Below are 12,339 nucleotides of genomic sequence, written 5' to 3' on the forward strand. Positions count from 1 at the left end.
TATGTTTGTGAGGATCCTATAGTGACGAAGGTGTGACGATTTTTTTTTCATCACATATAACTTATTGTGACGAAAAAATAGCTTTTTGTGACGAAAAAGATCGTTGCATATAATCAATTTTTTTGTAGTGCTTGAGAACTATGAATAGATTTTTTTTGTAGAGCCAACTATCAACAGATATAAAAGTAAAAGGAAATTACATTTGTATCGGTAGCTACTTTTTCACTAATATAACTTTTATCTAAACTAAAGAAAAGTAATACTCTAATTGGGGTTATATTACATTCTTTAAAAAATGAGGCTATATTAATTTGAGATTTTCACAATATGCAGTGAAAATCATCGCAGTGTATAAACTTTTGTAAGCCAATATTGTTTTTTAAAGGGTTAAATACCAAATTCCCCCTATCGATGGCGTCCCTATCGCGTACAGGATCATATAATTAGGGTAAGCGTTGTTTACTACCTCAACGTGGAAAAATCGAACCAAATTTCCCCCCGCGTTTTAACACCGTTAAAATGCTATTACATTTTTTTTAATTTTTAATTAAGATGGGCCCCATATCTCTCTCTCTCTCACTGAAATTCGGCCGCCGCAACCCCCTCCGGTGAAGGGTCGTCTCCCTCACTCGGCCTCTCTTTTCCCTCTGAAACACACATAAAGATCCACCCCCATTTCTCGCCCCTCTCTCTCACTTCTGAGTTCCAGCCGCTCGTATCTCGAGTGATAGGGTCGTCGTCTTTATCCCCATAAACCCTACATCCTCAAATCAAAAATCCACTCCCTTCGATCTCCAGCGATCGCGCCCACGCGCCGCCCTCGTTCGATGAAGGCTTCCGTCTTCACCATCTCTCTCACCTGGTCCGATCGACAGCAGGAAAGTCGTCACCAAACCTCTCTGTTCTTTCCTCCCCTTTCTCAACTCCAGTGAAGCAGCAACGACGAGCCACCGCTTCCCTCTAATTCTCCGGCAACGACACAGCCACTGGCCATGTCTCCGGTCCCAGCCGCCTCTAACAACGACAAACCACCGCTTCCATCGGCCCTTTTCCTCCCTCTGACTCGGCTCTCACTCAAAAATAAAAATTAAAAAATTATTTATTCTAACGGTGTTAACGTCCGTTAAGTGGCGTGGGGGGGGGAAGAATTTGGTGCGATTTTACCACGTTGAGGTAGTAAACAATGCTTACCTTGACTATAGGGTCCTGTACGTGATAGGGACGTCATCGATAGGGGTGAAATTGATATTTAATCCTTTTTTAAATTAAAAAAAAATGTCAGTGAAATTCGTTTTTCCTCGCCAACATAATATTTATGCAAAAACAATAAAAAGCCACATAAGTAACATCGCATAATCCCTAAACAAAATCGCATTAGCGAGAAGTCTTTTCAACTACATGATCACGACACCCTCAACTTTAATTCAAATGTTGATTTGCCATCTTTGCCACTTTTAGTCCTTTGACATTAGCACACGTCCATTGTCCACATGTACCCACCAAAATTTCTTATGTCTCAAGTGCATGTACACAAAAGTAATTTTAGCTGCTCCAAATATAAATATAAAAGATCTTTAATGAATACATGGAGTTAGAATCATTAAGAACACTCTCTACCCCTAAACCAATATATATACAAAGAGAGTATTAGTTAAACTAAGAGAAGTTGTTCCTACAATTCTTCATCCGCATTCTATTAAGCATAGAGATCATATAGCTTGTAACATTGGATTGAGTACCTCTTATATGAAACATTCACCTGGCAACCAAATCTGTTTTAGCAACTTAGCATCCTCACTGCAACCACAACAGGCCATTCTGGTTGTACCAAGTAGAAGAGTATGACTGCTACAACAAACAGGTCATAGCTTCACAATATCTCCCAATGGATGGTTACTCAGCCTGACTCTTTGTTCTTTGTGACCAAATCATAGTTAATCGAGGCTAGCTGCGACAAGTTCTGATGAACACGAGAAAAAATTATCAAAGAATTTAGCTTGGTATAGAAGGATTATCAAAATCAATACATTGTGCTGCAACAAAATTCCGCAGCAACTATAATTTCTAGAATGATTGAGTACATCAGCTATTATTAAGTCTCATTTTTGAAATGGAATGCAAGCAACATGAACATACTCTTGTGTAACAATAAGATACAATTGGCCAACTTAATTGCAAAGATAAACGTCGCACCTTAAATGAAAAATTGCTGAAAGAGTACTTCATTTCAAGAGCCGGAGCACCAAAATCAGCTAAATTTCCACATTCATCCCCCTGTATCCAGAACAAGACAACATAAATTTCACACACCGAGTAAACGGAAAGCTGGGTGCTGTAAGGTGTCACTGAGTTAGATTGTTCGCAGCTGGTCTCTCAAATTATTTATATGAAGTATCAAATATGATATATTGGACGAAGCAAAGGAAAAGGGAAAATTTGCAGCAGCTATATATAGTGCATAAATGTGCCAGATATCAAAGTAATATATATGGCCGCTTAATATTTATAATTTGATGAAGGATACCACATCCTAATGATTATCGTGTTTTCTTATAATAAATATTATATGATTTCACTAATCACAAGACAAAGGAGTAAAGCCTTTGATCGAGAAATCAAAGGGCCAAATGTGAATTTTCAAGCTCAAAACCTTTGCACTGAGCAATGAGTTTTCTTAAGTACTTGTCAAAGCACTTTCAGACTTAGAAATTAACTTTTGGAATCGATAGATGCTGGGTTTGTAGAGCCCATTTTCACACTTAAGAAAAATCCATTTCAGTAAAAGCTTACATCTTCATCCTGTAGATATGAGCTGCTGCTGCGGGATCCACTGCCTGTATCTGTCATGTCATCACAATCACTACCTCCATGAGCAGCATTTTCCTCTTCCAGATTCCATATATAGCGGCTCATAAAATAACTTGTATCATGTAAATCAGCTGAAGGTATAAATGCTGCCTGTGTCAAGTCAAGAGAAGTCGAATAAAAGTCTGAAGTAATCAATGACTCAACTCTAAGGAAACTGATTATGGGAATAAACTGGTTTGTTCAATGGTACAATATGTATTATTATGCTGGGGAAGAGGGTGTTTCTCGGTTAAGGAAACAAGACCTTCTGCCTTGCAAGAGTGCCCCAATTAATATCCTTAAAAAAAGAATGTCGCTTAACCTGAGAAGGTAAGAATAACAGGTCATTATATGTGTTCTTTATGATAATTTGAACCCATTAATTTACTAATTACCTCTCCAGCTCCAGTAGCACCCAGTCTCTGAACTGGGTTTTCAATCAACAATCTGAAAATTAGCAGAAAATAACCTTTACAACTACATAATTTACAAGTAAAAAAGCCAAAATGAAATTCGTCAATGAACCTATTACTCCCTCCGTCCACCAAAAATAGTCTTAAAGGTGGATGGACACAAGTTTTAATAAAAATAGTTATCGTATTGTGAGTGGATAAAAGGTCCCACTTTATAGTATTATACTCCCTCCGTCCACCAAATATATGTCACTTTACTTTCGGCACGGGTTTTAATAAAATGTGAGTGAAGTTGGTAGTGGAGTAAAGGTCCCACTTTAAATGTGAGTGGAATGATGTGGACCCTACTACTAAAAATGGATGTGGCATATTTTTTGTGGACGGACGAAAAAAGAAATTGTGGCATATATTTGGTGGACGGAGGGAGTAATAATTAATTGTATTGTGAGTGGAGAATATGACCCACCGTGTGATAGATAGTTTCCAAAAATGGAAATGGACTAATTTTTGTGGACATCCCAAAATGGCAAAAATGAATTTTTTTTTGTGAACAGAGGGAGTATTTTAAACAACTACTAAATTATAGTGATCTAAGTACTTTTTGCCCAGATGAGTATAAATTGCTAAGAAAGCGTGTGCACGTACACACATATCTATGAAACAAGTAACTTTAACTTCAGTGTAGCAAAACAATTGGGGAGGAAAGTAATTGCATCATATTGGCCCAGCGCAAATAACATGTTTACTCATAAAGGTTTTAACAGCAGAAGATATATATATTCCTAAGCAGCAATGTCATCATCTGTCGTGGTATCTAAATGCATAAAAACAAAAGTTTATTTAATAGAAATTTCCTCTGGATCTTTCTCTAATATGATTATAAATGCATAAATGATAAAGATCCATCTGTTGTATAACAACAGCTGAGAGGAAGAATGAAAATGGATTAGAACGGGTCCATCACAAGCAACATGTTCTCCTCATACAGGCCTTGATAGTCGAAGTTATCTCTATTCCTATGTGGAAATCATATTATGACCAACACAGCAGAAAGTTGTTCAGGGCTCGAATCCTTTTAGTGAAGGTGAACAGAGTCAAAATCTTAAAGCATAGCTACTGGAATCCAGTGGCACACCCAGTGATGGGGATGACTTTGAAAAAATTTCACTAGATATATAGACATTTATTTATCTAATTACATCGTCCTACCACCACCCACTGCATTTAATACATATGATAACATTTTAATATATGTTTCTTTCTGACTGGCATTAATATTTACCATGCATACATTAGGTTTTCAGTGTCACCATTCACCCGAATGAAGAACGTATTAAATGTTAAAATAGAACTTACTTGTTGATAAGATCATAAGCTTCAAAACTCAACTCTTCTGGTACCTTAGGCCACGTGATGTCCCTATTTATAATATTGTTGAAAATTTGCTGCATCAGACGAAAGACTTATCAATAATGCTTATGCCAGTGATCTACAAGTACTCAATAAGTAAAAAAAGTATTTTCATTCATCAATCTTTTCAATGTCATGACCATCTACGCCATATGAAAAAATATATTTTCTCTTCATGGGACTACCAATGAGTTCAAGTTTGGTTGTTGGAAAATGATCATGATAAGTTGTTGAATATATATATATGGTTCTCCGTTCTTTTTTTTATTTATGGTTCTTTCCTGAACCTCTCCCTAGTGGGTCTCAACAAAATCAAATAGGGTACAACTTAGTTCACCATGCCAGCCAATTCTCGGTTTGACATCTATGTGGGTTTCTAAAGACATTGTTGAGTTAATCAAAAAGGTAAATGGCTTTTAATTTCATTAAAAAACGTTAGTGTCGGTAGCCTTACAGTTACAATATTTCATGAACATTTTTTCCAAATAAAAGCAGCGCATGATGCACAACAGAAGTATCTGCCTTAAAAAACTAAAAGGATGAAAGAAAGGAATATGGATTCAGTTACAGTTCAGAATGGAAGGTTAGTGGCCTCAAATAAAGAGATTTTAGGTGGGCCTTAGAAGGGCATAAGCTCGGGAAGATTTGGCACATGGCAAGATTGGGTATAACCTCTGCTCCCAGAATTATTGCTCAATTTGTGCACCATCCTTAAGAACTACATCTTGATGTTACACACATGATTCCACAACATTTCACAGAAATTCAAGCAGAGTAACATTTCAAATGACAATCAGTTTTAAAAATGTAACAGATAGATAGCATACCTGTGGATTTTCTGCATTAAAAGGTGGAATACCTACTAGGAGCTCAAAGAGGATGACTCCCACAGACCACCAATCAGCTGTTGCACCTGAAAAACAGCATGAGAGAAAAATGAAAGGCAATGTCTATAAGAATGCATTCATTTTTAAAAAGTTTAGAATTCAAACCATGTCCCATGCCCAGAAGTATCTCCGGTGCCAGATAGTCAGGAGTACCAACAACTGAATGTTTTTTCCTTTGTTCTCTTTTCTGTGATGAGTGTACTGCAGCTTTGGGTTTATCATCTCCAAGAAAAGCAGAAGGTCCAGACAAGTCCTCAGTGCTATTTATGAGACCAACTTTGGAGAGCCCAAAATCTGTCAACTGTCACAGTAGGACTCGACTTTAAGAATGGCATGATCTAAATACATTACATAAGTATATCCATTGTAATGCAGACTCATCTTCATGAATGATTAAGAAACTATACCATTTTGCATCTTTAAGAAAAAGATAAAATTGTTCTTCTCTATAGTTTCAGTCTACTTAGTTTACAAAGCACATGTAATTATTACAAGACAAAGGTTCCGTTGCATCAAAGTGGAAACACTCAGCAGAAACAGAATCACATCACTGAGAGAAGCTTTTGGAAATTAAATATGTATACATTAAAAGGCATTCCTCAAATCTATGAGTTAAAAGAAAGTTCTTGATGTGACATTGATATCCCTTATATCTTCTCATCTTCTGTTTTTTTTTTTTTAAGAGTATGAGTTATCCAACATGATAAAACTAACATCAATCAAACTTCACAGAACAACATATTTCTCATGCTTACTTTGTATACAAATACACTTAAATATTGACCTTGATGTGTCCATCGGGACCTATTAAGAGATTATCTGGCTTCAAATCTCTATGAATAACATTTAAGGAGTGGAGGTACTCCAAAGCAAGAACCTGGAAGCATCAAATCCAGAGATGTCTTTAGTTAACTTAACATTAGTATATACACGAATCCATGAGATGGAGTAAAAGAAATTCTTACAACTTCTGCAATATATACTCGTGCAATATCTTCTTCCAAGCAACCTAAATTTCTTAACAAGGAGAAAAGATCTCCTCCATTTAAGTACTCCATCACCAGATAAAGATTTTCCCTACATGTGAAAGAATAGAAAAATCGGACCTGTTCATCGTTAGATATATATTAGTAAGGTTTTCAAAAAGTTTTAAATAGTATTTGCTCTCAAATAAGGGTGTGAATCTTGAAACTTCAAAACTGCTCACCACAAAAGGATTGCGGACGGATATTAAAATATCCCTTTCAGCTAAGATACTTTCCACTGCATTTTTGCGGATCATGTCAGCCTTCTTCAGAACCTGTAAGATTATGTTAAAACTTAAAAATAGAGTTCTTCAGAAGGAAATTATATAGACTAATTTAAGAAACTGTTCTATAACCCTGGCCATTTGACATTTTCTTGGATGGAATCTGACCTTTATTGCAAATAAGTCACCAGTTGCCCTTTTTCTTGCCAAAAAAACACGTCCAAAAGCACCCCTGCTTATGGGTTTTATTATTTCAAAATCCTCAATGGATGTTCGATCCTTGGTGCATGGATTAATAGGACTTGCACGTAAACTACGTGATGTCTCCTCTTCTGTTGAACTATCCTCATCTGCCATGGTATTTTGTAAGAATGCCTTTTCATCATCAATCTGCCCACAGAGAGATACATATTTTTCCCTGTAGAGTTCATGATCAGCCAAATGGAGTCATATTAAAAAAAATATGAAAAATTAAAGCTGGCATGCCTATATCAAAGTTTCCGTGTTGCTCTTCTTACACTTTGATGTCTTATCAATGTGTAGACCTAAACCCCCCTGCTAGTTGTAAACCATAGAGATAATTTGCAAGCACCACCAATATATACCATGCATTGAAAGTTACAAGGAAATATTTAATCCAAAATTCCTCTCTTTGTTTTTCTTCACCGGTTATTTGAACGAAGATAGTCTTACATCTTTTTCAATAATCAGCAAGCTTAATAGTTAGTATGAAAGGTGAACTATCTAACTTGATTAGAACTCATAGTATCAACCCTTATGTAGTAAATGACTTTCTTTCTTTCTTTATTTCTAGCTCCCACCATGGCCAAGTTGAATTTCATAGCTAGACTTGTATTTTGATTACTACATGAGGACAAGTTGGGGCCCATGCCAACATGAATAACAAAGCTCCTACGACTTTATAGTGCTAGACCAGAAAATTTTCAGATCTATGCATATGGGACAAAATGAATAGGCTCAAACTAGAAAAAGTAACTCACTGTATTAGTTTCTCAATGCGCCTCCCAAATGTCTCAACAACAAGTGCATCCACCTTCCTATCATGGATGGCATATTTGAGGTCATCCAATTTTTCAAGCATGAACTCCAATGTACTATAGTCAGTCTTGTTAACATTTACTACGGATCTAGCAAGATCCAGCAGCTTACGTATCTGTCATACAAGTTGATGGTGCAATAAGTTATCCAAAACCAAATAAGTTTTTTCAAAAATATGAAATACCGAAGATCTGTTGCGTGCACAAGTTTTTCTGTAATGTATTAATGGTTAGGCTTCAGTCACCATAATTAGATTATATATTACATTAATCAAATACCTAGAAGATCAAAGTCCGATAAAAAATGGATACCTTGGGTAAAAACTAAGGCATCCATTCTTAAATGCTTTGGTTGAAGTAATGGCGCTGAGAGAATACAATCAACATAAGTTTCTAAAAAGCATGTTCTAATTGTAAAAATCTAGAAATATTAATATTTCTTTAATATATATTCTCTGGCAAAGCTCAACGATGAGAATAGTTCAAGAAAAAATCGAGAATTCCTGTGTAAGGATAAATGACAAATAAGAAGAGGAACTCTAACATACACATCAACAAATACTATCTCTGCAGGCTAACTTTGATTTAGAGCTGGATAAAGTGAAAACTTTTTTTAGGAGTTTCTAGTGATGGATTTCCATGCTCACATAGGAATGAGTATGTTATAAAGCATTGCCATTTACTACAAGAATATAAAGGGGGTGTATAAAGGATTTTTTCTAGCATCTTGCAGAGAATGTAGAACGTATCATAAACTTCACCTGCTGATAACTCTCTAGTTCAGATATTGTTCTACGCCCACTGAGGAGAACCTCAATCTGGGTCATTCTGGGAGTTACTAAAGGTGAACGAGGGGTCAAGCTCCCAGCCGATGACGCTTTCTTGCTATGGTCAGGTGTTAGTGGTCGTGCATCACATGACATTTTCGGTGAAATGTGAAGATCATCCACAATAAAAGAGTTTTCAGTCTCATTAAGATAATCCATCATGTCTTCAGGACAACGGCAAGACAAACTGTTCACTTTTGGTGACAACCCATCCAGGTCTTCTTGTGAACATGATGCAGACTCTCTCAAAACTTCAGGACTTCCAAATCCTTTTGGAGTCCAAGACTCGAGAACCTTTTCAAGAGTTTCGGCAACTCTTTCAAGTCGTTCATTTACTGTTAAACCCTTTAAGTCGCATCTGTCAGCAATAGTGCAAATTCTTGAGTGCTGCTCTACATGGACTGTAGGTATTTCAACTTCACATATTCGACAGATCAGTGAATCCTCATATGCCATCTGGTGTTGGTCCCAAACTCCCCAAGCCACTCCTTGTGATTTCAAGGTTTCTGCAGCATGTTCTACCTCACGGACTGCAGTTCCTGTGCTTTTAATATTGTTAGGTTCTTTTTTTTGTTGTAAGATTTCTGGCTTATCCTTGCAAGGAGACTCCTCTTGTCCTCTCTTATTTCTTTCAGCAATAGATGGAAGTTTTTTCCAAGATGACATCCTAAAGCTTCCTGGAGATGAAGCAACACTTTTTGCAGTGCTAACCTCTTCGGTTGCTTCGTTTTGATTGATGACCAGATTGGGTTGTTTCTGTCCTATGACCTTAAAACATGGCTTCTCGTGACCTGCTTTGACACCCGATGCTGACTTAAGAAGGCGCTCCGGGTATACACCAAGGTCACTGAGCTGGTGTGAAGTTACATAATCGTCTTCATAACCAATTTCTTTTTGGAAATGAACAAGCCGAGTGCAACGAGATAGGATAAATAAGAGGCGTGTATGCACTTGCTTCAAGGTACCTGTAGGTAACTCTTGACGCCGATCATCCAAAATCTGTACAATGCCCTCACACTTTATCCAAAACTCATCAGGAGACATCTTTGCACATTGCCTAGCTATAATAAGCAAATCTTCAAAGCATTTGCAATCTGGATGAGATCGTGAGGTCTTCTCAAGTACACCAACCAAATCTCCAGCAAAAATGCCCAAGTCAGCATCGACTTCACTTTTCAATTTATCAAATTTTGCTCGTATCATTACCATAATTTCCTGGGACAAGTTAATACATCCAAGTTAGATGGCTTATTCAAAATGAGCCAGTGAGCATGAAAGAGATGAAACTATGTTCTCACAAGCAGAAAGAGGAGGCTACATGTGAACTTAACATACTTCCATGCGACCGATGGCGCGAGATTTCCAAAATGGAAGTGGTCGGACACCTTTGGAGTCAAGTTCATGAGAGAAGCTCTTAATGTCTGGTGCTCTTTTCTTGCGGCCACTAGTTAAACGCAGAATGGCCTGGAAACGTGGAGATTGCATCTCCTTGGCAAAAGCTGCATGATAACCCTACAATAGAAAAATTAATATATAAATAAATAAAACGAACCAGATGCCTACTTTCAAAATAATTTAAGAGCTCAATAATATGCTAACGAATTGAACAAAGCTAAAAAAGTGAAACTGTTTACCTCTATCCCGGATCTTCTAGGGGATAGGACTTTTAGTGATTTTGAATGACTCCAATGAACCCTTTTGCCTACAAATGGGAAGCTACATTAGGAATGATAACACTCATCCTGTTATAATGCATTGTTGTTTAAACTATTGTTCAACATAAATTTGATTTTAAACAGCCCCTAGTGGAAGAACTCTAAAGTAACCTTCACAACACATAACATGAAAATTTCAAGTCTTGAACCTCTGTTTCTACATAATTAACATTTCACTTTCTCTGGTGGTTTAGAACTCTGCAAACCCAGGACCAAAATGCTTCTAATAGCTCTTCAACATTATTTCTAATCCTAAACTAAAATTCCCATGCACATTCCATCTTATAATAATCTGCACATTTACATACACAAATGCATGGGAATCTAAAAAAACCCACCTCGTTCCATAGAAGTGGCGGCTGATCGTTGAGCAACACAGGATAGTTTCGGCCTGGGGTCGTCTTCTTCATTCCCTTGGCCCTCCAAATCCTCGAAATTTTGCGGTGCGCCGAGGCCAATAACCTGATCCAGGGGCAGAGGCGCGGAGCGCGTCCTGATCTGATTGAGCCCCAGCATCGAGGGCCCAATGACGTTGGAATCGCCGCCGTCGGGCTCACTAGTGCCCCCTAAATCAAAACTCTCATCTCCGTCGCCGAAGGTTTTCTGCCTGGAGGGGATCGGAGGGATTTTCCGAAGCTTGGAAATGGAGGGTGTTCGCAGCGGCGGCGGCGGCGGCTGATTCTCTGAGTCGTTGGGGAGGGTCGACATTGTGCACAACTTTTCATCTGGATTGCATCTGCGCCACCGGTATATTACAGAGATGGAGTTTTGGGTTAGGATATTGATTATTCGGGAGAGGTGGGGTGGGATGGGGGAGCTCGAGGACAGAGATTTTCATGGGAAAGAGGGGGTGTGAGAGGGAGACACGTACATGCATTCAAATCAGTTATATTTACGTGCTTTCCTCTTATGTTTATGTCAACAACAACGCAATGCACGTACAATATCTCCTTAAAGATTTTACGTCCAAAAATAATTGAGAAAAATAATATGAAGCATAACTACTCATGCAACAACACTTTCCCACATCATTTCAACAAAAAAACCCCCAATATTTTATGGCTTTTTTTTCCGTGAGCTCAATCTAGCTCTTATATACACACTAGGAAACTTAATGCACGATAGTTATAATAAATAACACATAAAAATGCATTACATACTAAGAGACTTAATAATGACATGCTGACATAGTGACTATATATATGTAGAATTTTGTTATATATTCAAATTTTAAAAAACATGTAAAATTTATGATAGTATCAATTAAATCCTAAACTAACTACTATATGTCTAATAAAAAGGATGCTATTCTTAAAAAAAATAAAAATAAAATAAAGGATGTTATGAACTATCGATGATATTAATTATAGATGTCCTAACTATTGCAGTTGTAACAAAAATGTCTTAAACAACATTTTTTTTTTTTTGAAAAAGTCTTAAACAACAATTTTGTTTGCTAATATTAGCAAAATGCAAGTGCGCAAATGCAATTGTGTATAACAGTAAATAAGGTTGTATTCCAAATAGACTACGAATACTATGATTGACTACTATTCCTAATGGTAATCCTCTATCTAGACTATGGAATTGAGGCCATAACTAAATGCATCCAAATTAAATAAATAAATTCACACTAATCTTAAGTTTCCTGATTAATAAAAAAAATATATGTTTTATGTTTAGTTCAAGTATCAATAATCATCTCCTAATATTCAATTAACACAATAAATTCTACAAAACTGACGATCAAGCAATTAAGCAAACCATGAAAATCTAAAATATGAAAAGCAAAAAAAAGTATAGATTAATCAATTAAAATAAATCAAAATATGTTAAAAAATCCATGGTCTATCTCCTTTCTAACCATAGGATAAAAAACAATATTAGCCATACATATTCATCTAAACTACCAAGCTAAAATAAATGAAAATTT

The 12,339-nt window shown here is 36.7% G+C and overlaps 1 protein-coding gene across 3 annotated transcripts; it reads right to left on the reverse strand.

Annotated features, from left to right (window-relative positions):
• Positions 1 to 1,527: 1,527 nt before the first annotated feature.
• LOC131014418 (probable serine/threonine protein kinase IRE) lies at positions 1,528 to 11,261 on the reverse strand. Of its 3 annotated transcripts, XM_057942388.1 has the most exons (17): positions 10,745 to 11,261; positions 10,326 to 10,393; positions 10,027 to 10,203; positions 8,626 to 9,906; positions 7,808 to 7,980; positions 6,975 to 7,224; positions 6,765 to 6,857; positions 6,523 to 6,663; positions 6,342 to 6,434; positions 5,663 to 5,858; positions 5,498 to 5,583; positions 4,617 to 4,705; positions 3,243 to 3,294; positions 3,113 to 3,169; positions 2,791 to 2,958; positions 2,194 to 2,274; positions 1,528 to 1,960 (listed from the first exon to the last, which is right to left on the reverse strand). In XM_057942388.1, exons 1-17 carry the CDS (start codon positions 11,112 to 11,114, stop codon positions 1,898 to 1,900), a joined length of 3,438 nt encoding a protein of 1,145 aa, XP_057798371.1. In that variant the 5' UTR covers positions 11,115 to 11,261; the 3' UTR covers positions 1,528 to 1,897. The 3 variants fall into 3 exon arrangements, with proteins under 3 accessions (XP_057798371.1, XP_057798372.1, XP_057798373.1); XM_057942389.1 differs by lacking the exon at positions 10,745 to 11,261 and having other exon boundaries at positions 9,990 to 10,203; XM_057942390.1 differs by lacking the exons at positions 10,326 to 10,393; positions 10,745 to 11,261 and having other exon boundaries at positions 10,010 to 10,132.
• Positions 11,262 to 12,339: the final 1,078 nt, after the last annotated feature.

This window comes from Salvia miltiorrhiza, chromosome 3 (genome assembly GCF_028751815.1).
Source record: "Salvia miltiorrhiza cultivar Shanhuang (shh) chromosome 3, IMPLAD_Smil_shh, whole genome shotgun sequence".
Classification (NCBI taxonomy): domain Eukaryota; kingdom Viridiplantae; phylum Streptophyta; class Magnoliopsida; order Lamiales; family Lamiaceae; genus Salvia; species Salvia miltiorrhiza.